This window comes from Neodiprion lecontei, chromosome 3 (assembly GCF_021901455.1).
Source record: "Neodiprion lecontei isolate iyNeoLeco1 chromosome 3, iyNeoLeco1.1, whole genome shotgun sequence".
In the NCBI taxonomy this organism is placed as follows: Eukaryota; Metazoa; Arthropoda; class Insecta; order Hymenoptera; family Diprionidae; genus Neodiprion; species Neodiprion lecontei.
Window position 1 is genome coordinate 36,210,509 of NC_060262.1, and position 25,243 is coordinate 36,235,751.

At 37.0% G+C, this 25,243-nt stretch overlaps 3 protein-coding genes across 8 annotated transcripts in view; 1 reads left to right on the top strand and 2 right to left on the bottom strand.

Moving 5' to 3' along the window:
- Positions 1–103: 103 nt before the first annotated feature.
- On the bottom strand, positions 104–11,830 carry LOC107217457 (NFX1-type zinc finger-containing protein 1). Of its 2 annotated transcripts, XM_046734199.1 has the most exons (16): positions 11,428–11,830; positions 10,913–11,024; positions 8,023–10,228; positions 7,459–7,738; positions 6,518–7,017; positions 5,996–6,313; positions 5,607–5,906; positions 5,263–5,421; positions 4,917–5,177; positions 4,442–4,667; positions 3,898–4,057; positions 3,581–3,692; positions 2,544–2,761; positions 2,132–2,406; positions 1,633–1,931; positions 104–1,256 (listed from the first exon to the last, which is right to left on the bottom strand). In XM_046734199.1, the coding sequence occupies exons 1-16, from the start codon at positions 11,453–11,455 to the stop codon at positions 870–872; spliced, it is 5,841 nt and encodes a 1,946-aa protein (XP_046590155.1). In that variant the 5' UTR covers positions 11,456–11,830; the 3' UTR covers positions 104–869. The 2 variants fall into 2 exon arrangements, with proteins under 2 accessions (XP_046590155.1, XP_015510475.2); XM_015654989.2 differs by lacking the exon at positions 1,633–1,931 and having other exon boundaries at positions 1,100–1,256.
- Positions 11,831–11,972: 142 nt separating this feature from the next.
- Positions 11,973–17,858, top strand: LOC107217454 (serine/threonine-protein phosphatase PGAM5, mitochondrial). Of its 3 annotated transcripts, none has more exons than XM_015654984.2 (7): positions 11,973–12,277; positions 12,576–12,754; positions 12,892–13,106; positions 13,297–13,430; positions 13,571–14,607; positions 15,739–15,984; positions 16,912–17,858. In XM_015654984.2, exons 1-5 carry the CDS (start codon positions 12,108–12,110, stop codon positions 13,719–13,721), a joined length of 849 nt encoding a protein of 282 aa, XP_015510470.1. In that variant the 5' UTR covers positions 11,973–12,107; the 3' UTR covers positions 13,722–14,607; positions 15,739–15,984; positions 16,912–17,858. The 3 variants fall into 3 exon arrangements, with proteins under 3 accessions (XP_015510470.1, XP_046590164.1, XP_015510471.1); XM_046734208.1 differs by having other exon boundaries at positions 17,048–17,858; XM_015654985.2 differs by having other exon boundaries at positions 13,300–13,430.
- Positions 14,830–25,243, bottom strand: part of LOC107217462 (neo-calmodulin) — an 82,609-nt gene continuing 72,195 nt past the window's right edge. For all 3 annotated transcript variants that reach the window (XM_015654997.2, XM_046734210.1, XM_046734211.1), the window contains 3 exons: positions 20,068–20,158; positions 18,301–18,357; positions 14,830–15,943 (listed from right to left, as the gene is read on the bottom strand). In XM_015654997.2, the coding sequence (XP_015510483.1) occupies positions 15,861–15,943; positions 18,301–18,357; positions 20,068–20,158 (231 nt within the window). In that variant the 3' untranslated portion in view covers positions 14,830–15,860. The remainder of the gene's footprint in view (positions 15,944–18,300; positions 18,358–20,067; positions 20,159–25,243) is intronic.

Consider the following 25,243-nt stretch of genomic DNA (forward strand, 5'->3'; position numbering starts at 1 on the left):
GTTATGTGATTTAAACACACCGGCTAATTACCTAATGCAATTCCAATGCAATTTACGTTCAAGGAAAAATAGAAACTAGATATACTTTCATAGCCTACGAAAATTCATTGTAGTATTTCATTTTATTCAACATTTCCATACATGAATTATCTTTTATATCATCTAATAAATATGAGAAAGGCGGTTATTTTGTTATTCCTTCAAGAACATAGGCGGTTAACATGAATCGTCTCGTATCGCGGCTGACCGTTGGACGAAATTTCTTTCAAAAGTGCACACACTCTACTCAATAGTAGAAGATAAACTTTAGTGTCATTTTTGGCAGGTGTCTATATACATTGCATACGGCAGGATAGAAAATTAATCTTATTATAATTCAGGTTCTCTCATTGGATATCAATCGATTATGTGAGTAGTGAAACTCAATAGCTTCTTAGCTACTTATCTGAGGGCGATACCTGCTTCTTATAATATTTATTATATATGAGTGTTACTCACACTCATTTGCTTACGGTTAATACGGTATTTTTAATTATTTTAGGATCGTTACCCTTTAGGAACCTGTACTTAAATACGCAGAAGACAAGAATTTGTATTGTAACTCTGAATATATATGAAATCAAAGAAAAAATATATAGAACAACTTCTTCGTTTCTTTTTCGAATCAACACATTATCGTTCATATTTTTCAAACTGAATACTAGTAAGGCTCCAAAAAACATGCATCATTGAAATCAATTGTTCATTGGCATAACTACAATACTTCGAAAGTTGTCAAATCAAAAGATACATTAGTATTCAACAGATGTATAATATGTATTTGAATATTAAGGGTTAAAATATGAAATCAGTGGCAGGCAGACAAGGCCCTAAGGATAAGCGGGACGCGTAGCCCCATCAATTTCTGTAGCTACTCTGTTATCATCTCTCAAACGATGCGAAGTGCCGCCAATTCTGGCATCACACTCCATGCATTTGCTTTCCTCCATTGCGCCACCACAAGCATCTATCACGTAAGCGTGGCCATTTGGACACATATACCAATGGCCTTGTTTAAAGCCCATTGCTTTGACAATCATCTTTCGTTCTTGGACAATGTTATCGTCAAACTGCTGTATTGCAATCTGTATTCCCTGTTTAACTTCCAATTCTCTGCTTTTGGTGAATTTTTGAATGCCTAACAATTTTAATAATACTGCATCGTATTCTTTTTGATGAGCAATTCCAGACTTATCATCTATTTCGCACATTTTCGCCTGTAACGTAAAGTTGTGGTACAATTAAAATCTGAATATTACGGTTTTCTACTCTTTTTGAAATCAATGGTATCGTATTTCAACTATAATCCGATTTGAAAGTTTGAAAACCCTTAGAATTGTAGAAGTTACATATTGCGTAAAAGTGCAAATTCATATTCAAATGGTCATAATTTTTTTAAATATGCATTTCTCACAAGAGAAAAAATTAATGCTAATTGAAATTATACATCATCCGTCAGATTCGAAGGAAAAATGCAGATTTTCTTTTTTTATTACACAATAGTGCGCTTATGACTTGAACAACATTCTAAGTTCTGGAAACTACCGGAGGTATTTGATGTTAAAAATTTATAAATACGATCAAGGAGCATACCATGTATCTTAGCCGTTGAATTTCTAGTGCAATATCTTCTAATTCTTGATTGGATATTTGGCCTCGTGTTGGAAGAAACTGCACTAGCATAAGAAATTGATTTTTCACATGTCGATAAGATTTAACAGAACGGTCTTTTATTGACTTCAGTATGTCAAGCATCTCTTGTAGAAGTTTCAACACGGTTTCCATAGCGTCAAGTTCTTGTAAACTCAAAGTTTGCCACTTTCTATTTTTTATGAGGATTCCGTTTTCTCGTAATTTTTGTAATAAATTCTTTACCTCCGGAAATTTGAAATCTTGAGGAAATGCATGAAATGAGATTTTCAAAGAATTTATAAAGTAAGTAATTGTAAAAATACGAATTCTTAGTAGCAGAATATACATTTGCTTAAGAATAGGTAAAGATGTATCTATATACTGTATTAAATAGGCTGTTGTAAGCCAATGATGAAATACTTAGCAGTATTGAAATATGTAGTTCATTTAATACAAGTACCTGCAACATCCAAGTCGGAATTCATATCTTGTATTGTCTCAACAATATTTGTCTGCCTATTTTTTTGTGTGTTCGGTTTACCGAATACTTTTATCTTTACTTGTAGTACATCAGCCATATCTTTTTTGATTTGGTTCATAACTCTCATACACTTTCTTATAGGAGTTTTACAGAGGGGACAAGTTTTCATTTGAATCATCTCACTGCATTTTGATGCCCATATTGTGAGTGCATCACTTTCTATACAATGTCCACAATCTTCCAGAAATATAAACCTATCAAGATTGCAAAGATTGTGCAAAGTATATTAGGAAGTTGTTGTATGGTAAGGTTGGTACTTGCAATTTGTTATTGTATTCATGAAAAAATAAAGGTTTAAAAAATTAAGGTATTTTTAATTGTGTAAATTTACCTTGCATCTGGATCATCTTCATTGCCAAATAAAATTGTTGTGAGTTCCTCTTTATCGCAAATTCGGCATAATGGTGGGCAAGGATCGCCACAAAAGCCAACACAAGGATGTTCGCACTTTAACATCTTCGTGCAAGGTTCAATACATGGTTCTATATCGCATAGTTCATAGCAGCGTTTATTGCATTTTTGGTGTACGCATTTCCGTATGCAAGGTTCCTGAAAGAAATAATCCCCACATAATATTAACGTAACAAAAGGATATCTTTTCAAGATTTACTAGTATGTGAAAGGAATGTTCACATAGGGGTTTCAATTAGCCTGTGAAATTTGAAATCAAATTTATTTAAGGGGTAGATGTTGACACAAAATTCGAAATTCAAGAAAATTCGTTAATATCAGAATGTTAGAAGCAAAAAAACAACAATATTCTGAGTAGTAGTAGTATTCCATCAATATTGTATTAAATGCTTTTACAGCGTCATAATTTGTACTTTATACCGCACTTTTTCTTTATAAAATATTTCGAGTATGATGCCACTATACTGGTTGCTGAATTTTTGGATTCGATTAGTAAAATTACTCTTAATTATAATAATAACAACAACAACAACAATAATAATAATAATCACTACCAGTCCCGCCATATCCTTTCTGGTATGGCCCCATAAGCGGATAGCTTGTGTGGTGTGAGGGAAGGATCGGTTAGTGATCATCATTATGCGTCTGCAGTTATCATAAAATGTTCAATAGAAACAGCCACATTCGCACAAGGGCCAAGGAAAACTACAGAGATTGCCCAGGTGTAGCTGGACCGAGTTCAAACTTCAGTTTGTCGATTCAGTGCCTGAATGAAGTGACCCGTATTACAATTTTGGCGAATTGCCACTCTGGTCCTCATCGACACTGTAAATTCGAACTCAAGTCTTCTTGTTCTGCAGTCTCGCATACTACGCACAACACTACTACGGTCGGTAATGAATTATTTATTTTTAAAATTTGTATGATCAATATGTGATTAATTTTGGATATACTAACTTTACATTCCGTACAAGGTATTCCACATTTCTTGTTACATTTGTTGTGAAAACATTTGACTTCGCAAGGCTTCTTACAGGGTTGACATTCCTGCCTGCAGGGCACATCACACCTAAAAAATTCATAACAATATTGTGTGAGCATGATGACATTTTTCCTAAAAATATTTGTAATAATTGGTTTTATATCTTGTTTAGATCATTGAGTAATGTTGAGCAGATGAGTTCATTTACAGAAACTTGAAACAATTGATTGATAATTTCACATTTTGGCATCGTTTACTACGTGTTTATTGTTAATATTAAAATATCAATTACTTATGTCCACAAACAAGGATGTTGCCACAAGGCTGCCTACAAGAGATGTGCATACGTCCTTGGTTGCAGTTTGCGCATGTCCCGCTACATAAATGTCCACAAATTAGTTGTGTTCTGCATGGTTCCTTACAGTACATCAGTATCTCTTTAGAGCTCGATTCTAGACGGAAAAAATAATTAACACTCAAAGTATGAATTTCCTTCCAAACTTAAACTACTCCGATTTTTTTCCCTTTTTAAACCTTGTTATACTGTATGAAAGTACCTTCCATGATTATAGAAAATAATGTTTTGGCTTCTGGTTCCAGAGTTAACAACAGCTGAAATGTGGTAATAAAATTCTGCAATCAACCGAAATTTGGTCTGCAATAATTCCTGAATAGAGGCATAAAAATTGGTAAAATCAGAGAAAGTGCCCTTGCATAGTGTAACAAAATCACAAGAGGGAAAAGAAGTTCAAATCGTTGAAGTCTGAATACATGAATATACTAAATTTGAAACCATTCTATAAATTTTCACCTGTTGCTGTTTATAGAATACTCACCAATGCTTCGTAAGTGACAAGGCACTGAGAAAATATGCCCGCATAGCCCAGGTTCACTTCGACGAGTCATTACTTTGCATTTGTCAGTGCATGGTTCTTTGCATTTTGCTGCACAGGGATGACCACACATTAATATTCTTTGGCATTTAGCACCACATTTAGAACGTGTTGGTTCTTCACTGCATTTGACTTCCACAGTATGCCCACAAGGACTGAGTTTATTGACCTGAAAAATATTCGTAACTTTTTTTTCAACTAATTTAATTACTACTCACTTGTTTCATTTTGAGGTAGATTTTATGAAAGAATAGGTAATATATTTATTGGTCAATTGAGAAACATGTTTTTCATTTTTCATAAAAGAATAAATTGATAAGAATTCGTAACAAATTTGGTTTGACAACTTAACTTATACTTTATATTACGAAAAAACTAGAGTCCATTGAAATGATGGTATATTTAAAATTATACTCACTTTTACTTCACAGCCACCGCAAACTTCATAGCATTGGCGATCACATTTGTGAGTACAACTCATAACACGCTTGCAAGGTCTTTTGCATAACAAATCTTCTACATTTACAGCGCATTGAATATTTTTATAATAATGGCCACAGGAGCGCGTTTTCTGTACATATATGGTACACTCTCCACATGTCTCATGGCATCGTTTCTTGCATGGGTGGTTGGAAGTGCAACCAATATTATTTTTTGCACAATCTTTATAGCAGAGGTACTATAAAAGAAATACACATCAAATATTAAATTTCTAAATTAGTGTTACCATTGTTCTAATATTTCATCGACAAGTCAAACTTTACCTCAATATGATCAGGATCTGCATCAGCATGGCAAGTAAGTCTGCAACTATGACCACATGCCAAACGAATCTCACAAGGATGCGGGCACTTGCACTTTTCAATAGGTTGATAGCAAGGTTTTTTAATTTCATGATTACAATGCGGTAAGATGGCGTTTACCTATGTAAAAGAATCAAGTGATATATTTTTACAGGAGTTAAACAATCTTATTCATAACAAATCTTTCACTTATAATTAATGTAAAAGAAATTAGAAAAGAAATTTATTTGGTGACACATGAGAGCGCTAGATTCTTGTGAGAAAAATTTTTGCTCCTATTGCAAAGCACAGCGCTGCATACCTACCGTAATATAACATTCAAATGTTTCTACATCACATCCACAAGGCATTTGCACAGTGTGCCCACATTTGAGTTGACGATCTACCATCACTCGACATGGTTTACAGCCTTCAAAACACTTGAGCGGACAAGGATGATCATTCGGACAACTTTTAATGCAGGCTTGCTTACATTGAAATTCATTGTGCTCCCTATCCAATGTGTGACAAATACTTGTACAAGAATGTCCGCACGGTAAATCACCGTCACATTTCTTCAAGCAACCACCTTCCGGACATTGTTGGAAATCACTCACACTCTGTATCTGTGAATAAATTCTGGTTGAATGAAATGGCTTCCATGAGTGAGATGTCAGTATCCTGAAGAATAATAATTATCGCAATGAATTATTACCTTTAGCAACTGGTCAGAATGTATTTGACATCTTAATTCAAGGGTATCACCTATGGCATTCTCATTTTCTAAAACAGTATTAATTTTTGGCCAGATCTCATTTTTTGTAAGAAGGTCATTCATGTTTCCCATTATGAAGAGACCTTCACGTGCACGAGATAATGCCACGCAGACTCTGTTTTCCTCTTTAAGGAATCCAATGTTCCCTTCACCATTGTTGCGTACGAGTGAGAGAAGAATGATCTTATTCTCTTCACCTTGGTAATTGTCAACTGTTGTTACACGTACCTGTTTGAGAATTGTATAACGAGCAGTTTCCTGTAAAGTATAAAGCAATGTAATTTGTATTTGTCATTGTAATTGTAGGTCAACATTATTTCAAATTTTAAGAAACATGTGCCGATATGGGAATTGCAGTTAGTATATATGAAATTGTTACATAATCGAAACTAAATTCTAAAAATCCATCAAAGTAAATACTAAAACCACTTACAATGACTACGGAGCAAAAACTGTAATTACCTTCATAAGAGCAAATAATTGTCCAGTATAAGTACACAATATGGTGATTGCTGTGCCGCTGTAACCTTGCAGTATTAGGTGTCTAGCAAACGCCACTAGAAATTGCGCTTCGTATGGGTTAGTCCAACTTTCTTCGCTATTATGGCTATTTTCATGGTTGTTGTGATTAAGGAAAAATATATTTTTTACCAATCCTCTTACCGCAGGGTAATCAAGTACTGATTGATGATTATAAAGTGTCGGATAAATTGGCGGGCAGATTAATTTGGCAATCTGTGGTCTCATTCGGTGCTGATACGCTAATTGTGTGCAATCACCTCTGATATTAACCATTCTTTCAAAGAGCGATATGTTCAAATTGTATTTTGTGCCCAGTTTGTAAACAGACGCCTTCGGTCGAAGTTGTTTGTGATCCCCAATCAGGATCACATGTTGGCAAGCCTTCGTCAAAGAACACACAACGTGTGCTTCAAGAATTTCTGCCGCCTCTTCCACTAGTACTAAGAGGGTAAAAGAGATTGGCAAAAGATGAATAAGTACTAGATTCCAATTAAAAATAGTAATCGTGTAGTGACAAAACTAAACATATTTATAAATCATCAAAAATAAAAAGGCACTACAAATTGATTTTACCTATCTCGCGTTACTGAGAATTTTCTAAATTCTACAAGAATGTTCAAAAATATCTTCACTTCCCAATACAAAACATTTCAAATTATGAGCCACTCGATCGATGATAGATCTTTATTTTACTGTGTACACAACTCTAACTTCTAGGAGTCCCTACTTTTCTTAATATCACCTATTGTTTTACTTTAATTCGTTTAGTTACTTAATGGATACATCTGTATCTTATACTGATCTTTTACTCTCCCAGGTCTCACTATAAGGTGAAGTTATAAATACTGTGGTATGATCAGTCAAACGTGATCGAAATGTACCTATAGGAGCATGAAGAGCACGTAAAGATGCGTGTTGTTTGGCAGCACCAGTTGTGGTAAGCCCAATTATTTTATGTTCTCGTAGTACAGCCAAATCAACCAGTTGTTTAGCTTCATCCAATTTTGAGCGCAGTTGACGAGATGTATGTTCCATCTCAGTTATTTTCTGCATTACATTTTCATAGCTTATCTTTACCCACTTCCAGTACATTCTCCAGTGAGGATTGCTGGCTGGTAATCTTTGGTTAGTGTTTATTATTGGGTGTGAATTCAATTTTCGCTGCAAAATTAAGTACAATTAATAATAATAATTCAATTTGCTACTTCGACAATTATGGATGAATTTTCGTAATAAAATGTGGTGAGTATTCTTGCCAAGTTTAAATTGCATACCTGTTACATCTCATTCTGTCTTATAGGAAATGTTTCCTATTACATCAATTACCATTACTAATTTCATGAGTACGAATTAAAGTTAAAAGTCTTGACTAAAACATTGTAATTTATATTCTACTGTATATAAATTTTGCATTTATACATACTTCAGAGCATAGCAAAGCTTACCTGTAGATTCGTTCGTTGTACGAACAATGCATTTAAATCCTCTTCCCATTCAATGGTTGGATCAAATGGCAGAGCATGCACCTCTGGGCCTAAACTTCTGTATTCAAGTATCTGTTGATTCAGCCTGTGAATCAGCATATCTATACTTCTCAAGGGAAAAATAAGTTTATCAGAATCATCAACTTGAAAATTCAAGTTAAGTTCTAATTCGTCATCCATATGTACGTTTTCATCATATGGAAGTTTTTCTTCGGGAAAATTTTCAGCAGTAGCACCTTCCAGATCTTGAATTGGTGGTGAACTTTGTGGAACCATAGTTAGATTGGTACTCACGATTAAGTTTACCAGTTCTTCATTGGATTTGATTCGCTGTAATTCTACATCATGGCAATATTCTTGCAGACAGCTCAAAGGTACAATAGCCTCCGCGGTGGTCAAATGCTTAAGAGATGCGCGCATTCTTTGAATAGAACTCAGAACACTCTCCAATTCACGTTTCACGTCATACATTACTGACAACGCATGATTCCTATAACCACATTGGACTGCCTTGCGTCTTTCCATTAGCGTGAAGTGTTTCAAAGCTTCACTTTTCGATCTGCTGCCAACACGCACTATGGAATTAGTGTGCTGGAGAATACCTTCCAGAAATTGATCCAAGGCATGATTGGTCAAACAAACAACAACAATTGGTCCATGAGGCTTCCAATATTTTATGTTATCCAACAAAGTGCCCACTATTTTCAATGCAATAAATGTTTTTCCTGTTCCTGGTGGTCCTTGGATTACTGCAAACTCTTGTGTAAGAGCACACCTAAATGCTTTGTACTGTGTTTCATCTAATTTCATTTCCTTGGCACTCGGCCAAAGATGATCTCCGTCAATAGGAAGACTGAAATCTTCGTATTGCAACATTTGACCTGGTGTAAGGTAACGAGGCAGAGAAGTGGAAGTATCAGCATTTACGAGATACTTTGTCATTGGGAAGTTGGATTCCCTCATAAGTCGCATAGCATTTAGGACTGCTAAATATGGTTCAAAGTATATCTTTGATTCCAACATAACAAACTTAGTGCTGTATAAATCTCGAGTGATTTTTGTACCCTGACAAGGTTCTATCAAAACAAATCCTTTTTCGAGTTCTTTTTCATCGCGATTAGCAACAGTCACAAAGAGAATAGTGTTGAAGTTATCTTTACTCAGAAGTAATAATCCACCAAACATGAATCTTTTTGATGTATGCCACTTTACTTTTAGTACACCAAATGAGATCAAAATTCCACTATTATTTTTCGCAACATCTGGGGCTATGAGTGTTACATTTTTATAAATCCGAAGATCGTGATTTCGGTATTTCGCAGGACCATGCAAATACTCTTGTATGCCACTGCGCAGAGGGGATACAAAGTCTTCACGTAACAAACGAAACTGAACATCCAAGTAATGTTCAACTGAATCATATGCGTCTTTTATTTTGCATGCCCTGACAAAAGGGTTTTGATTGTACAAGTCTTCCACTGTTGGTATAACGCTCAATGATCTGAAATCTTCAGGTGGATTCTCTTCCACAACTTCCTGAGAAGTTGTCTCACGTTTTTTGTTTTTGTCTTCAATTTTCTTAATTTCTTTTTCCAACTCTTGCAACATATTCGATGCATCATTTTTCAACTGTTCACGAATTTTGTATCCATCCCTAAGCTCAATAGCTGTGGTAATTGGGATTATTTTTTGTAAAATGGGGGTTAATTCGTCCCTAGCTTTACTCGGCAATAGTTCCATGATTTTTTTAAACAGCACAATCAGGTTAAGCCAAAAATTATCCTTGTCTTCATGGTATAGTCTATTTTTCATTTTGTCAATAGCACTTTCAAACGCCAATTTTGTCAAGTAACTTTCCAATTCTTTGAGGAATTTAGGTGAGCAAGCGTGGCTTAGTACACTAGTTACAATTTCAGCAAAATTAGCTTGCGAAACATTGGTCAAAACTCGCAATGTGACCACCATGAGATCTGGGGTGGTAATGTTGTTTAATAATTCTTCGAAGTCAGCTTTCTTGTTGGTTAATGTTGTAACAACATCATCACTATTGCTTATACTCAAATCATTCAACCGTCTGAAATTGAAGAATCGTGTACTATACTGATCTCTGTTAGTCGGTTGCCTATTGGCACCACTACTTCTGCTACGATGCTGACCTCTGTTCTTGCTGTGAAATTAATGAATATCATATTATTTCAAGAAATGTTATAAGACTTCGCAAAGTACAATTGCTTATTAAGTTTCGTTCTATCAATAAGTATAAACGATTGTTCAAATACTCCTTCAATTAAAATTGATTACATATTAGATAAAAAAATTTTAAAAATGCAACTAAGTAGTAGATTTTTTTCAGTAAATTTTGAAACAGAATAATTGTACAGTACTGAAATATCCGTGTGTAATATATTTACAATTGATCAATAAATGGACTGATGGTGATAATTATCGTTATGAAGCTTTAAATTACAGTTGGTTTTATTAGAGGAATTAGAGCTTTATTTCTCTCAGAAATTTTCAAAATATTGTGTTTACATCTTATATCTAACATATGTAAAAGTTCGATCACTGGCATAAACTTATATTTAGACTTTCCGGCAGTCTAAAGGTTAAATTGAAGATTATGAACAGGAATTGAATTTTACCAAATGTCATATTTTGTATAGCATATAGAGACAGTATTTGTAAGTTTCCAAAAAAAGTTCTTATTGTACAAGGAATAATTGGAACAACTGGGTGATCTACCAAATACGATTTGTAAATGTTTAGTGCAAAATAATTGGAAATTTGATCACAATAGTAAAATTCAGAAGCAGGAAATTGTTGGATATTGTATCAGGTTCAGAGAACTCACTTTGCATTGGCATTATGATCTTGGGAATGATCATTACGCCGATATGGTGTTCTGTTATTGCTGTTATTCACATTATTATTTCTTCCACGATATCTGCAATGTGGACGTTGCCCTGTAAATAAAACAAAAAGCATGAGTTTTGATCTGTTGTTTTTCTTATAGCTTATAATCTACTTCCAAAGTTATGGACTCGGTAAAATTTGATGAATTATGGTATACCGACATGTTTTTCTTCAAGCTAAAATTATGAAATTAATCAGTCAACTGACAGACCACGAATATTACATACGACTTTACTATTTATAAGAACATATCAAAATAACAGATAGAGTTTTGTGAAATAATACTAAATATATCGTTACGATTGTATACAAATCTTCCAATGACTGCACTTTTAGGAAAATAGGTATAACGTTTATGCAACTTAACACTTTTCTTTGAGGAAGTTTGATGTATGTATGTACGTTTAAATGGAATGTTGATCACGAACAAACGACGTTTATGCACATACATACCAGCGTCTGGTGGGTTTGACCTATCCATGGTATTTTGCCACGTCAGTGCCCCGAAACCATGAATATTGCGCTTCACTTGGCTCTACGATTTAATAACTTCACTGGATCCTTATTAACGTAAGAACTAGAAAGTGGCAACTCTCGTGTAAAGGCCTAGCATAAAGCATAAGCGTCTGGACGGTCTGGATCAAATCCTTCTTGGTCGAAAAAATCTGAATAAATGCACTTCACAGCTAGAGTCACCGTACGAGTTTATCGCGTCGGGGAACTCCCGCGTTTCGTACTCCTAGTGCCGGGAAACTTCTCCGCAGTTCTCCGCTCTGCTGCTTCCCGACCACGGTCTTCCCGACTGTCGCCGACTACACTGGGGCAATGTTGAATTACATACATTAAACTTCTCTCGCACACTGTTTCGGCCCCCAGTGAATCACACTATACTTATATCCTCAGTCAACGACGGCATGGGTAGCTGAGCGGAAAGGCAGAGCATGTCCTACCCTCTACATTTTCACAAACTCTATGGAAGTTCGTTTTTTGCCACAGCTGACGACGGTTGGACGACAGCTTCCACCGACGTTGTGACCGGCGTGTGTGTGGCTCGTGCTTCAAAAACGTCATTTCATCTTTTCACACGCACGACGTAAAGATAAATGTAGATTTATGTAACCAGTTATCGCAAAATGCCAGGATTAACGAAATTTCAAAAATATGCCATCTCCGGACTCGGCGTTGTCGGCGGAGCTGCACTGCTTTATTACAATGTTTACGGCGGCGGTGAATCTATGCATGTGCTTAACTCCTGGACCACGAATTTCACTCCATCTGTACAATGGGAGCACAATTGGGATAGGTTAGGATCGATTGGACTACAAAATTATCTGCCCACTGTTTTTGGTGGAACGCGCGAATCACGCAAATTTTTTCCTATCTGAATCTCTTATTTGCACACTCACGTGCTTAATTCATTCGACATAACCAACACGCAGCATAGTAGTTCGTGTTTCTAACATGTAAAGACGTTCTGTAATTCGCGTTCTTGTCCTCGGGATGGAAAATGAAATTTGTATAATACGGAGCCTAACTTTGCCATCACAAAATCACAGTATTACTCTGAATCTTTCATTCTATTTTGATGTTGCACTTTTCAGACGTGAGCCAAAGTCCTTGGTCAAACCTGTCAAGATCAACTCTGAATCTGATGAGAATAGGTACAATGAAGATCTGGCTTCGCAAAAAGTGACCGCTACACGTAATTTGTTCCTTATACGACATGGACAGTACAATACAAATGGGAAGACCGACTGTGAGAGAATTCTTACCAATCTCGGTGAGTAGCTTTGAGACGACAGGATTTTATGGTTCCCAATGCTCTTGGCAGTAGATTTGGATATCATATTCTGCACAAACTGCTTCTGCAGATTTTTAATAAGCATTTCAGATTTTATTACGATGTTCATATTTCAGGCAGAATACAGGCAGAATCTACTGGCTCACGCCTCGTTGAATTGAACTACCCTTACACGCTGATCGTCAGATCGACGATGAGTCGGGCGCAAGAGACGTCTAAAATTATAGAAAAGAATTTTCCCGAAGTTCCTACAAAAGACGACAGTCTTCTGGAAGAAGGAGCGCCTATTCCTCCCGAACCACCAGTTGGTCATTGGAAACCTGAAAATTATGTAAGCATTACAAGTATTGTTGTCAATTTCGTTTTTCTTCAGAATCGTTTTATGCTCGTTTTAATTTGCAATCAGTTATAAATTCCCACAGCAAGAGAATAGTGACTTCAAGCGTAGAGTATATATGAAAGATGTTGTTCCGTTATTCGTCTCTTTGTGTAAAGCATGTTTCATAAGCAGCTTGTTGCAGCAGTTCTTTCAAGATGGAGCTAGAATAGAAGCCGCATTCAGGAGATACTTTCACAGGGCAGATCCTAAGCAGACGCAAGATTCCTATACCGTACTCGTTTGTCACGCAAACGTGATAAGATACTTCGTCTGCAGGTAAAGATTGATAACTTTCGCTCAGGTCATTTCTTGAATAAATGTTGAATAAATTACTGTTTTTACCCTCGCAATGTGCCATAATACGATAACATGAATACCTCTTAAAATTTGTAAAAAGTCTCTAACTTTCTTTACAGAGCTCTGCAATTTCCGCCAGAAGCTTGGCTACGTTTGTCATTGAATCACGCAAGTATTACTTGGATTAGAATATCTCCTTCTGGTAGAGTTACTCTGCGTTGTTTAGGCGACACTGGGCATATGTTACCTCAAAACGTTACTGCCAACTAAACTAATTGTCTACTAAGTAACAAGTGAAACATCTTCTATTTTTTAATCCATCAAAATACTTTTAATTTAAATTTGAATACATTTGTAAATTAGTATTACAGTAGATAGTATTAATTAATTAATGCAATATAATATGCATACACGTATTACATTTATGGGTATTTTAGATTGAAATTTACGGAGGTATGAAGGTGACTCATTTCTTTCGTTTTCTTAGGTCTCATGTTTGAAACGATAACGTTGGGTTTTATCTGTTGCAGTTTTTTCTTACAAAATTTTGCTGAATCGATACATGTATAACGTTCACCTGAAACTGAACGGCATCTTTTACATCATTTTTTACCGACATAATACAAATAGTTATCATTGTTTCAATCATTCAAAGTACATGATCACTTGTAAATTTTCCCCTCAAAATATTTCGATTGTGTTGATCGTATACATTTGTAGATTTAATGGAAATAATTATTTGTCAGGTTATTGTAATTTTGAAATTTTGAAAGTTGGCATCAATCAAAGAATTCAGCAGCCAATTATAAACTTCTAAGGTTAAAAAACATTTCTAATGATTTCCTGTGATTCCTGTACTCATGTCACATCTTTTTTCGCTCAGCAGGTACCTTGAACTAATCTAAGTAAGTCATTATATTGCTGGCTGTGAAAATGATAGATTGTGGGAAAGTTAATGAAAGCGAACTCTCGCCTGAAGTATCCGAGTAACTGAGAAACGTGCGTGATTAGACCAGAGATAGTATGATCGTCACGACTTCCCAAGCTGTCCGTTATCGTGAAAAATTAGACCTTCTCTCACATCTGGTAGAAAAGTCGATGATTTTCACTGCCAGTGGGCAAAGGGTACGGGTGGAAGGAGTGAAAGATAAATTGCGTGAGTAACGTTTTGTGATCGATTTATTAGATTTTCAAAATATTTGGAACAGCATGTAGTTTATCGTTATAATTATTTATTAGCATAGTAGGTAATAAGATATTTAAGGTACGAGACTTAATAAAAGTATTTAGCAATATAGACGAATATAATCTGAAAAATGTTCAATAGTAGGTACCATGATTCATTTAGGTTTCTTTTTCTTCATCCGTACGCGATATAATTATTATAATGTCAACAACGTTATAGAAATGTATAATGTGTATCTTTGAACAAGCATGAAAAACGACACTCCACATTATAGTAGACATTATGATATAGAAATGGGGATATCGATTATTTTTTTACTTTTTTTTTGTAAATCATCGTCGTCAAATGTTTCATATTCACAAGATTGATCCACAGTGGAAATATGATACTCCTGCGTCAACGAAAAAATTACGCTCACGTTGCACGAGTAAAGAATATTTTTCCTACGTAATAATATTTATTACCGATTACGTAAACGAGATAGAATAGGATATGTTTGAATTTTAAAATCGTTTAATTGCTTGTAAAATATGTTCTCGAATTTCGAATTTCGAATACCAGTCGCAATTCTTTCACACTAGATTGAGCAAAAACCGGACAAAAATACGACAACTTTTAAATTGGGAGATCTCGAAGAAGGAAGGTATAATAAAAGGAAGACTTCTGGAATCGCATTTCTTACTTTTACTTGTTAGATTGGAAGCAGTTAAAAGTTTAAACTGCGACCGTACAGAAATCGAATGTACATTTACAATCTTGATATTCGACTGGTTTTCGATAATGGTTCTGTTGCCGTCGAAAAGTTGCACGTGTGCTTTCTAGGGGTGCCGAGTAATAGGAACACGTTCGATGTTACCTGGTTTCTCCTCACCTTTTCTTTTTTCATATTCGTTCATTCGTACAAATTGACTGATCAAAAACCCCGAAAAACGAATCAAGACGCGTTATACCTCATTGCTAGGGAAAAAACCGAAGTTTTTTTTTCTCTTTTCATCAAAAGATAATATTTGAACCAAATCCATTGCCCTTGTGGCCCCGTTAGAATAATATATTGAACAACTTTCGGGGAATTCGAAAACTTTTAATTTTCTTCACGCACAGAAGGTCGAAGATTGAAGATCGCGACCCCTCCGGACACAGTGCTGCACAAAGATGCTCTTTATCGACGGCAAATATTTAATTTATTCTATCTAAGAAGATCGAAGCGGAAGATACAGTAGAATTTAGTCTGCTGGGGACTGGGGCTCGTCTTCCTCGTCCTCTTCGTCCTCGTCAATCCCCGGCTCGCCAAGCGCATGGACGAATTCTGGAATCGGACGGTCGGAAATTAATTGACATTGAATTAACGTGAGTATTTTTTCGAAGGACGAATACTCGTACATCGACGTGGGGTGTGATTCAACGTTTCAGAGAGTTCGAAAGCGTATCGGCGTAGGGTTCTTTTTTACCCTCGATTTTACAAAATGCCCTGCTTTTACACACCTATATCCGGATAAGCGAGAATCGCTAGTCTGGCAAATTGACACGTAAAAGCTATGCATCAGTCTTACAGAAGCGGGAGGTAGATTTCCTAAGGATTTGGGGAGCCGTAAAAGGCAAACGTGCGCGCCTTGTGATCCCGATGACCCCTTTTTCAAGACTTTGGCGTGATCCGCGTCTACGTCGTCTCGTATGAAGCGCAATGCGAACGGGAATTCGGAGGCGCTAGACTTCGGGAAAATCCCCAAGATGAAACCGAAAAAACAAAAACATCAATGTGTAACTAATTAACGACTCGTGCCTCGAGTTTTTCCGCCGCATAAGCGACTGTGCAAAGTATCTTTAAATCTTTAACGATAAGAAGTTCTCTGCAAATATGTTTCAATATTTCAATTTTAGACGATAAGCTCTCCATTATTTTGAAAAACAATTTTAAAAAACCACCGCCGGATTTCTGTGCAGATTTTCTACGTAGTTTAGTATCAAATATCTCGTAATATCTCTAAAATAATTGTCTCCGTCGTATTGTTAAAATAAATTCACCGGATGAAGTTTAATTTGCTCACGGATGAAGGTTTGATATATTTAAATCGATTTTTCGAATTATACGAGTTTGAATGCCGATCTTCTTCCCCTATTTTTGCATTACGGTCACCGGAGTAATTGCGAATGTCCAAGAGTCAAATAGGAGGTTACTCAAGCCGTTCTTCAGGGACGAGGACCGTCTCTTCGAATTATTCATTCGGTACCGCGTACACCGCGCGCTTTTATTATCAAATCTAATTTCGATTGCAGATGCTGGACCTACGGCCCATGGTATCCCCCAACCTCCGACCCCTCACCCCTTGACCCAAAGGGTGGCAAACAGAACTTACTCAGGCATCGCATCCCCTGTTAAGCCATCATCCACTCAAGTGTTGAACTTTTGCAGGGACGACGCGATCGGCTCGAAGATTTGGGAGCGCAAGAGGGATGGAGAGAGAGAGAGAGAGAGAGAGAGGGAATCGCCTAGCTTCTTCTGAATAGTTATTCGTGGGAACTGCACCCTCCTCCGAGTTTCCGATCGCGCGACCCTCGGCTGCTTTTCGTGCAACACATGCGGTATTTCTCGGGGCAATAGAGAACATGAGCAAGAACTAATCGCGGAGGGCTACAAGTTTGCCAAACTAGACGTAGGCACGGCTCTCCCTCGGAGAAACCTACGATCTATGTGGCATTAGCAAATGGTCAACTTGTGCACTTAGCTTTATGCCTGGTCCTCTCTCTCTCTCTCTCTCTCTCTCTCTCTCTCTCTCTCTCTCTCTCTGTAGAGTTTAAAATTCGACAAGAAAATTGTTATGTCATATTAATAACAGACGCGTAAGGCTCGGCCCGGTATCGAAAGAAAAGATCTGAAAATTTTCACGTCAAAAGAAGATCATTAACACGAAGTGCAGATGTGTTTTCGGTGGTTTTTTCATTCGATCGCACTTATAATTTGCGAATCTACATGTTTTTGTTGCGAAAGCGAGTTTATCCAACTCGTATCTCCCATGCCTGCGTGTGCTGTAAGGGAGGTACAGTGTGTGTGGTTGACGAGAGGAGCGCTAGTGTGCATGGATGCGCATAGAGTGTTGTTTGTTTGTCTTTGAAAAAAAAAAAAAAACTTGGCAACCGCATTGTTTAGCTTAGTAACCACGCTGTTTGTTAGTAATCACGTTGTTTTCGTTAATGTATCAATAAAGTTTTATTATCCAGTCTCATCCGAGTGAAATCGTCAACTAATTAATATATAGAGAATTGAATCTCATCTGAAATATCCCATCAGTTTTTACAGAACGTCGAGTGTTTTCCCAAGATTTATCTAGGTACAAGATAATAAAATGGACCGCGAATCACCCCATTGTCATCGCAGTTTTCGCCTTCTTACAGTGAATCGGCTCGCGATAGGGATGAAAAGGTGATAAACTTTACAATGATCTCGTAAAATGCATTTTTATCAAATCCCTCGGTTCGTCTCTTCTCGTCCTGCATGCATCATTCTCCGCACACAGCCGTGTACCTATGGTGTAAATATATTCTCGCACGGCCGATTTGATTATTTACGAACCGGAAGTTTACCGTTTCGGAAAATGGTACACGGCCGTGCGTTTTCCCCGCTACACGAGTAAAGGGTCCAAGGGGAAGGTATGATATAAGCCTTACCGTAAAAATCGATGCGACCGTCTCCGTCGACGTCCACTTCCTTTATCATATCTTCAACTGAAACATACAATCATACCAAACGTGTTCGTCAGATAGCGTAGCAATATAGATGTATAATAGGAGGGAAGCGGAAATTGTTTGAAACCTTCCGAAAAACGGGCGGCATGATAACCGCGCGATTGCAGATCACTGCAACGGCTATAAAAAGGGTCAAAAGAGAGGTATGGTGTAATAACACTAACATAAAAGAACGATTCAATCGCGTTTCTGTATCCGGAAACTGTGCATAGGGGATCATTTTATGATGATATCGATAGCAGGATATCAGAAATGTACAAAAACTGACAATCACCTTTCCTCGCATGGTGTATTGGAGGTCAATGCAGGGATGAATTTAAATTTTCCCGATAGAATGCAAGCAGCAGTACTAAATTCATTAACTGGCATTATTGGAATACACGGGAAAATTTTTGAAGTTATACTTCTTTAGGCGCGTTATGAAAAACTGATGAGAGTGAAATTTCAAGATGCGCGCGCATCACTGTAACGCAAAATTAACAGGATGAAGTTGCCCACTCAACCGAATTCATTAAGTCTCGAAAAAAAGCTAATGTTGGTACGCTTGTCGCCTCTGATCACTGTTTTCATATTTATTTATAATATTTATCCACATGGTTTTAGTTTTTACAGTCACAACACGTGTTTTATTTTCATACAAGTGCGAATTATATATGTGGCAATAAAATATATTCAGTAGTGATTTAAATTGAATATTTGGATTAATATTATTTACTATTTGTGAATATTAGTGAAAAAATTGTGCTAAAATACTTTTTCAAGTGCTCCAATATAATTGAGGTTAGTTATCCGTATGTATTATTTATTGATATAAATTAAAATATCATTATTTAATATAATTAATACTAAATATTATTCAATTATCAATGTTGAATATTTATTATTGGTTTTTTAATATTTACAAAATAAAGAAATAAATTTAATAGAGCATTTAATAAAAAGTTCGTGACAAAAATTTAATAGATTATTTAAATATAATGTAAGACATCCGTTATTTGTTTTATTGTTTTTTTTATTTAATGATGCCAAAGAAGTATAACTTCTCACGCGCGTACATAAGTACACGCACCCATTTTTTTTTTAGTATGGTTACTATAATACAGTTCTTATCTATTTTTGTTTTTCACCATAAACGAAAAATATACAATTCTGGATACAAATTGAAAACAAATTTTGCAGCTGTAATTATAAAATCTAATACGTCTTATGTTGTTGTTCATTTTACTATCGTCACTCGCGTTATATTCGTTTCTAATTATTGCGATAATTTGATATTGAGTCAAAAATAAATTGATAAATTGATGAGACTATAATCACACGGAACAGTTTAGGTTTGTAGGTACCAATCTTTATCCAATTGCAATAATATTCAAACATTGTCGTTGTAACGATACAAAAAAAAAAGACAATAAAGAAATAAATGAAAGCCATCAGCTTGACCGATGCTTGAATTATTCTGGCAAGGCTATCATATAACATTAGCGTGAAGCAAATGATTTACGCTGTGATAACGGTATTACAATATTTCGTGAGAAATTTTAACACCGCGGATCTTATCGCGCTATTTAGTCACGACATAAACGCGCGTGTAGCCAATAGTCGCTTGCAAATATTGACCAAGCCGGGAAAATGAAAGCTAGGCGAGTTATTGGGCATTATTCCAAGAGGTTTTAACTCGCGATTACTCACTTTCTTCCTCCGACAGATCCTCCCCGAGACACTGGAGAACGGCTCTGAGGTCCGAAGCGGTGATGTAGCCGCGGTTGTGTTTGTCGAACACCTGAAAATTCAATTTCAAATGTGAAATTTCACTCCGTATCTTACTCAATTTCGGGGGAATTATACGGGACGCAATATTTTTCCAGTGAAAAATTATACGGCTTAGAATAAATAACGCGGCTTCTTTCTTGGTAAGCGGGAAGAGTGAAATTTAAACGATAAATTTTCGTTAAATTTTTTACATTCTGGGGAGGGGAGAAAAAATAAATTTTTATTAATTCGAATATTCTTGTATATTATACAATAACGGCGAGGTAAGTTGATGCTCTAAACGAAGCTGAATCCGGTTATATATTTTCCTTCGTGTACTTAAGGGTCGATCTCCTACAAAGTACCGCGGGTTATATCCGTCGGACGGACTTCATCACGTTTAAAATTCGACGGGGCTTCATATCACGCAGAATTTTTTTTTATCCAATGAAACTTGAGTGTACATTGATCCTTCCAAATGAGAAATTCACGCGATGAATCAATCATGAACAGTTGCGGGTGTGCTTGTGCGGAAGATTTGAAAAATTCAAAGATCTTAGAACTCGAAATACAGCCCTTAACGTTCTTCCGAGCATGGAATACTTGCGTTTTTAAAAATGGGTAGCAAAGTTGTGGGTAAAGTATTTTTTGTTCGTTTATTGCAATAATTACGGAGGCATCGTTCATCCGATTCTTTGCGAAAATCATTCAGACGCGCTGCTTTCAGTCCGAACAGAATTACAATTAGAGCGTGAAGTCTTAGCGGGGTGATTTTCGATATTCAAAGTACCTGCAACGTTAAAGAGCTACTGTGATCAAAAGGCCCGCAAAGTTGGGGGTGTGCGGAACGGAAGCTGCGGTTTTACAACGCTCGAGATGAATCACCTCGAGCACTTTTGTCGGGGTGAAAATCCTGAATCCGTGATCAGTCGCAAACTGCTGAAGCCTTCCAGCGTGACGTAATCCTGCAGCATCTCTAGATATTCGTTCAAACGGATTCGCGTTGAAAAGCCTAAGCTCTTGTCGAGTTGGTAAATCTTCATCCTCATCGTGGTCGTCGACGTCGTCGTCGAATTCAATCGCATCCCGTAGATCTATGGAATCGTGCAGGATTTTAAGAGTCAGGGTTTTATTGCACTTTGTAAATGCGTTTCTAACCAATGCGACCCTTTTCACGAAATAGATTCAGAGCTTAATCGAACTGCGGCAGGTGATCGGACATTCCCAATTCTATTTCTCTTAGTCAGGTATGAATCAATCCTGCCGTGTAAAAGTGAAGAAAATTTCTATTTCAACCGAGAGAAGTTTCTCCCCTCATTTTTACCCCATCAACGGCAAAAGCTGTACGTGTATTACACGTTATCTATTCGATATCGATGTAATGATCCTTTTTACCCCACTTCGTTTGATCCTTCGCGATACATATATTATGTCTTTTTTTGGCCCGTCATTTATCGCTGATAACCCAACCTGCATATCCAATTCGCCGAATTATGTGTCATCTTTGAAAAATACGTGATGTGCGTGATCGGATTTTTACATCAAGAGACGGTATTAACCTGCAGAAACGTTAGGCTTGAAAAATATATCAGGGTAGAGTTACATCGCCAGTTGCGAATCCTGCAAACGGCTACGTGGTACGTATAAGCGATTTTGAAACGACAAAACGCTGCGGCTTTGCATGCGGAAAGCGGCTCAGGTTCTTGTCAATTCAACGAAGCAAATCTCAAGCCCCCGCAACAATCTTTATATATAAGCTTATCAAGCATACGTCGTGCATGCGATCGGTAAATGTAGCATCGGATAAGTTGGGCACTTTGCCCACGGATAAATCTGCTGTATACATTGCATATTCCCGGTAAATAGATGCTGTCGGTGCTTTGAACATTATATAATCCAGTGCATATCTAGACTGCAAGAAAAAGGTCGGCAGAGTTGAATATTGATTGGAATTTTCTCGATTGCATATTGAAAGAAACTTGTATTAGCGTAAAACAAATTAAATTTGAAGACCAATCATTTCCAATTGTTAATCACAATATTTGTTCAGGGGGAAAAACCGTATCAAATTTTGTGTAGACATTTTCACTCGAAGATTATTCAAATGAAATTCAGTGCTGATGTAATATAACTCGTCAAAATTATTGTCTTCCCGCGTGTGGATTATTCAGTCGGAATGATTACGTACAACTGAAAGTATCGGTTTATATTTTCCGTCGACCATCGAACGGCGTAACGTATATGAAAACAAATGGAAAAAACAATAACATAATACCATAATAATTGCATTATCAGACTTGGCCGCGCCACTCGCCCCCGTTTTCAGCGGCCCTTTGGCCCGTTATCAGCGTTATAAAATTTGCAAATCATCCCCCGATGCGCAATATTTATGCCGTAACAGGCGTCCGTCGTTCGGTTCGACAAAAAATTTCAAAAACGAAATAAAACTAAAGGGGTACTTTATTTTTTGAAACTGAAGTATTTTTAACCCAAAAAAAGAACATGGATTTTATTTTTCCTAGAACCGCGCCGACGCCCCGGACATTTTTTAAATTATAGTTTCTGTCAGAATCGTGGACAGAATTCAATTAGCTACGCTGAAATTCTAAGGAGAGAAGAAAACAGTCAAGTATAAGTTATGGACTGCGGAACGTGGATCCATTTTTTTTTTTTTTTACGTAGTAAAAATTTCTGCATTGAAAAAATGGAAATATTGCAGGGGACCGAATGACTCTAATTAAATTTCGATGCCTGTTCATTCGGATTCCGTCTTCACGTCTGCTCGTTGATGCATTTTTGCTCAGTTAGTAATTTTTCCGGCACTGATTGACTTTATTGTTCTAGTTCACGCGTTCGAGTTGCGTTAGAATTTCAAGCTCCACTTCACCCACGCGGTTATTTAGGTATATGTATTATGTATATGTATACGATGAGAATCAACCCCGTTCGTACAGAAGTTTAAACGCGTTTGAAACTTGTCGAAACAGTTAGGAAAGGCGAACTGTAGGCGATTCTGCATAATTTTCACTCCGTTATTAATACGACTCTGAACGATGAGGGTTAGATTCCAGTATATTTTAGGCTCGTTTTGCCCGTTGATTAGAAATCTTACTATAGTTGTAACGTGCGAATGTAATTGTTGACGAACATCTGTTGCATCGAACTTACGCAGATAAATTCTTATTTACTTTGGAGATAACTTTTGGTGAAATTTTATATTCAGGAAATCCCTTGGAGAGATTTTTACAGCGAACAAAATGAGCGAATAATACGATCAGAACTGGATCGAAAATAGCAGGGTTCGATCATTTTGAACGATCTGATTATAAAATTTTTTCTCCAATCGTTGACACCTTAACAGCTTGATCGCGTTATTCGAATTTGCTCGAATTCATTTCCAAACCTTAGCAGAGATATTGTTTTATTCGCGTTGACTACCATTCGCAGATTTGTCAAACGGGTTTTTTTCTCTTCTCCTAACTTTCGATTCACATCCATGACGCAACGATACGCGTTCACGGTTTCCGCACGTTCGAACAAAAAACCACCTTTCGAATCAATTCTCCAATCAACGGATCTTCGTGCTACGGTGTGTAGCTTTCGTAGCGAACCGATGGTCCCGTGGGGCGAACGATTGCAAAGGAAAAATAGAACGAAAATCTTTTGTCCGGTTTATTCTGAGTTTACAATTGAATCGAACGAGGCGGTGAGGCTGACTAGAAAATCATTCGATAGCAGAATCGAAAAAGAAGCACACAGCTCTTGGTTACAAATTGGTGAACGGATTTTCACGACTTTTATCATTATTCTCATGCGAGGTAAACGTGATTAGATTCACGCAATCCCAGCAGGAATTTATTCAGATGCGTAAAGATTATGGGAACTTTGAGCATAGCTCGCATACAGATTAGAATATATCTCGTATTTAGGTCGCCGATGAATATTTTCAAGCACACCCCCGCAAAACAATTTTATAATATTATATAATGCATGCTTAAAAAAATTGGTCAAAACCCTGAACATGTGACACCTGATATAGGTAGATATATTCACACCAGCTGGAAAGCTCTCTGGCGGTTGTTCCCACGAGTAAACGCCTTGTATATTTAACAGCGAGCTTACAATAATGCGTCGATGGGACGTGAGCGCATACGGGACAAGAAAGCTGCAGACTTGAAATTTGCTTGGTTATAACTTGCGCGGATAAAACTTGCACGTGATTTATAGAGACTGTACAAACTGGGTTAGTTGGATACCTGGAGGAGTTAAATAGGCGTTGGGTACGCGGGTTTAATTATTTATAAGCAGCGGAGCTGTGGCTGTTTGTATTATAAATCCGCTGCTTGTCGTCGTGGGAAATCGAACTTGCTAATTTACGCTCGAATTTATGAATCATTTCTGCGTCCGAGACTTTGAATCGCAAAGAATCGTGTTGAACTATCATTGATCAGTAGCTACGTCAATAATTCTGGTTCGGAGTACAGGTGTTTATAAATTTTTACCGAAAATCGAATTAGATAAGTGTTAAAAGGCAGATCTATACTCTTTCTCCAGCGTGCGAAAATCGTGCGCTCCCCCTTTAATCGTTGGTAACTGCAGATACGGTATCATTTCCTGTCGATACTTTCCTCCCCCGCAGGTATTTGTGCACTCTATGAATTAAATATAGCGAAAATCGATCCTCGTGGCTTTGAGCTGCGGCTTCAACGTGTTTCGATTGGCGAACGAGAAATTTCTGTTCAAACACGCTACCTACGCGGGCTCAACAAATTGTGTTCGTATGATTTTACGATATTGGATTGACCGTTGCGCCCTGAGCCATACCTGTAATGTTTGATCAAGAACGGGAAGTTGACTATGTGAATATTGTAACATGCACAAGATCAGCAGCAGGCGACTCAATTTTAACTTCTGGGTTATGTCTTTACGGAGAGTAGTTTAAAAAATGGAGGAACGAATTAACACGAGACAAATTTTCCCAGTCGTATTACACGGACCGAAGTCTGAGGATTCGAATCGAAATTGAATTAGCTTCGAATCCCTCCCCACCCCCCGGTTTTCAATTATTAGGCGCTGGCCAAAATGCTATTCGAACCAGCTGCAATACACCCGAATT

What these genes read in the sequence shown, in the direction of transcription:
- LOC107217457 (XM_046734199.1), bottom strand. Translation starts at nt 11,455, where the DNA reads ATGGATAGGTCAAACCCACCAGACGCTG. An exon ending in TACAACGAACGAATCTACAG is followed by an intron (nt 7,739 to 8,022) that starts GTAAGCTTTGCT and finishes TTAATTTTGCAG; the next exon opens with CGAAAATTGAATTCACACCC. An exon ending in TTCCGACTTGGATGTTGCAG is followed by an intron (nt 1,932 to 2,131) that starts GTACTTGTATTA and finishes CATTTCCTCAAG; the next exon opens with ATTTCAAATTTCCGGAGGTA.
- LOC107217454 (XM_015654984.2), top strand. Translation starts at nt 12,108, where the DNA reads ATGCCAGGATTAACGAAATTTCAAAAATATGCCATCTCCGGACTCGGC. An exon ending in GAGAATTCTTACCAATCTCG is followed by an intron (nt 12,755 to 12,891) that starts GTGAGTAGCTTT and finishes TTCATATTTCAG; the next exon opens with GCAGAATACAGGCAGAATCT. An exon ending in ATTGGAAACCTGAAAATTAT is followed by an intron (nt 13,107 to 13,296) that starts GTAAGCATTACA and finishes AGCTTGTTGCAG; the next exon opens with CAGTTCTTTCAAGATGGAGC.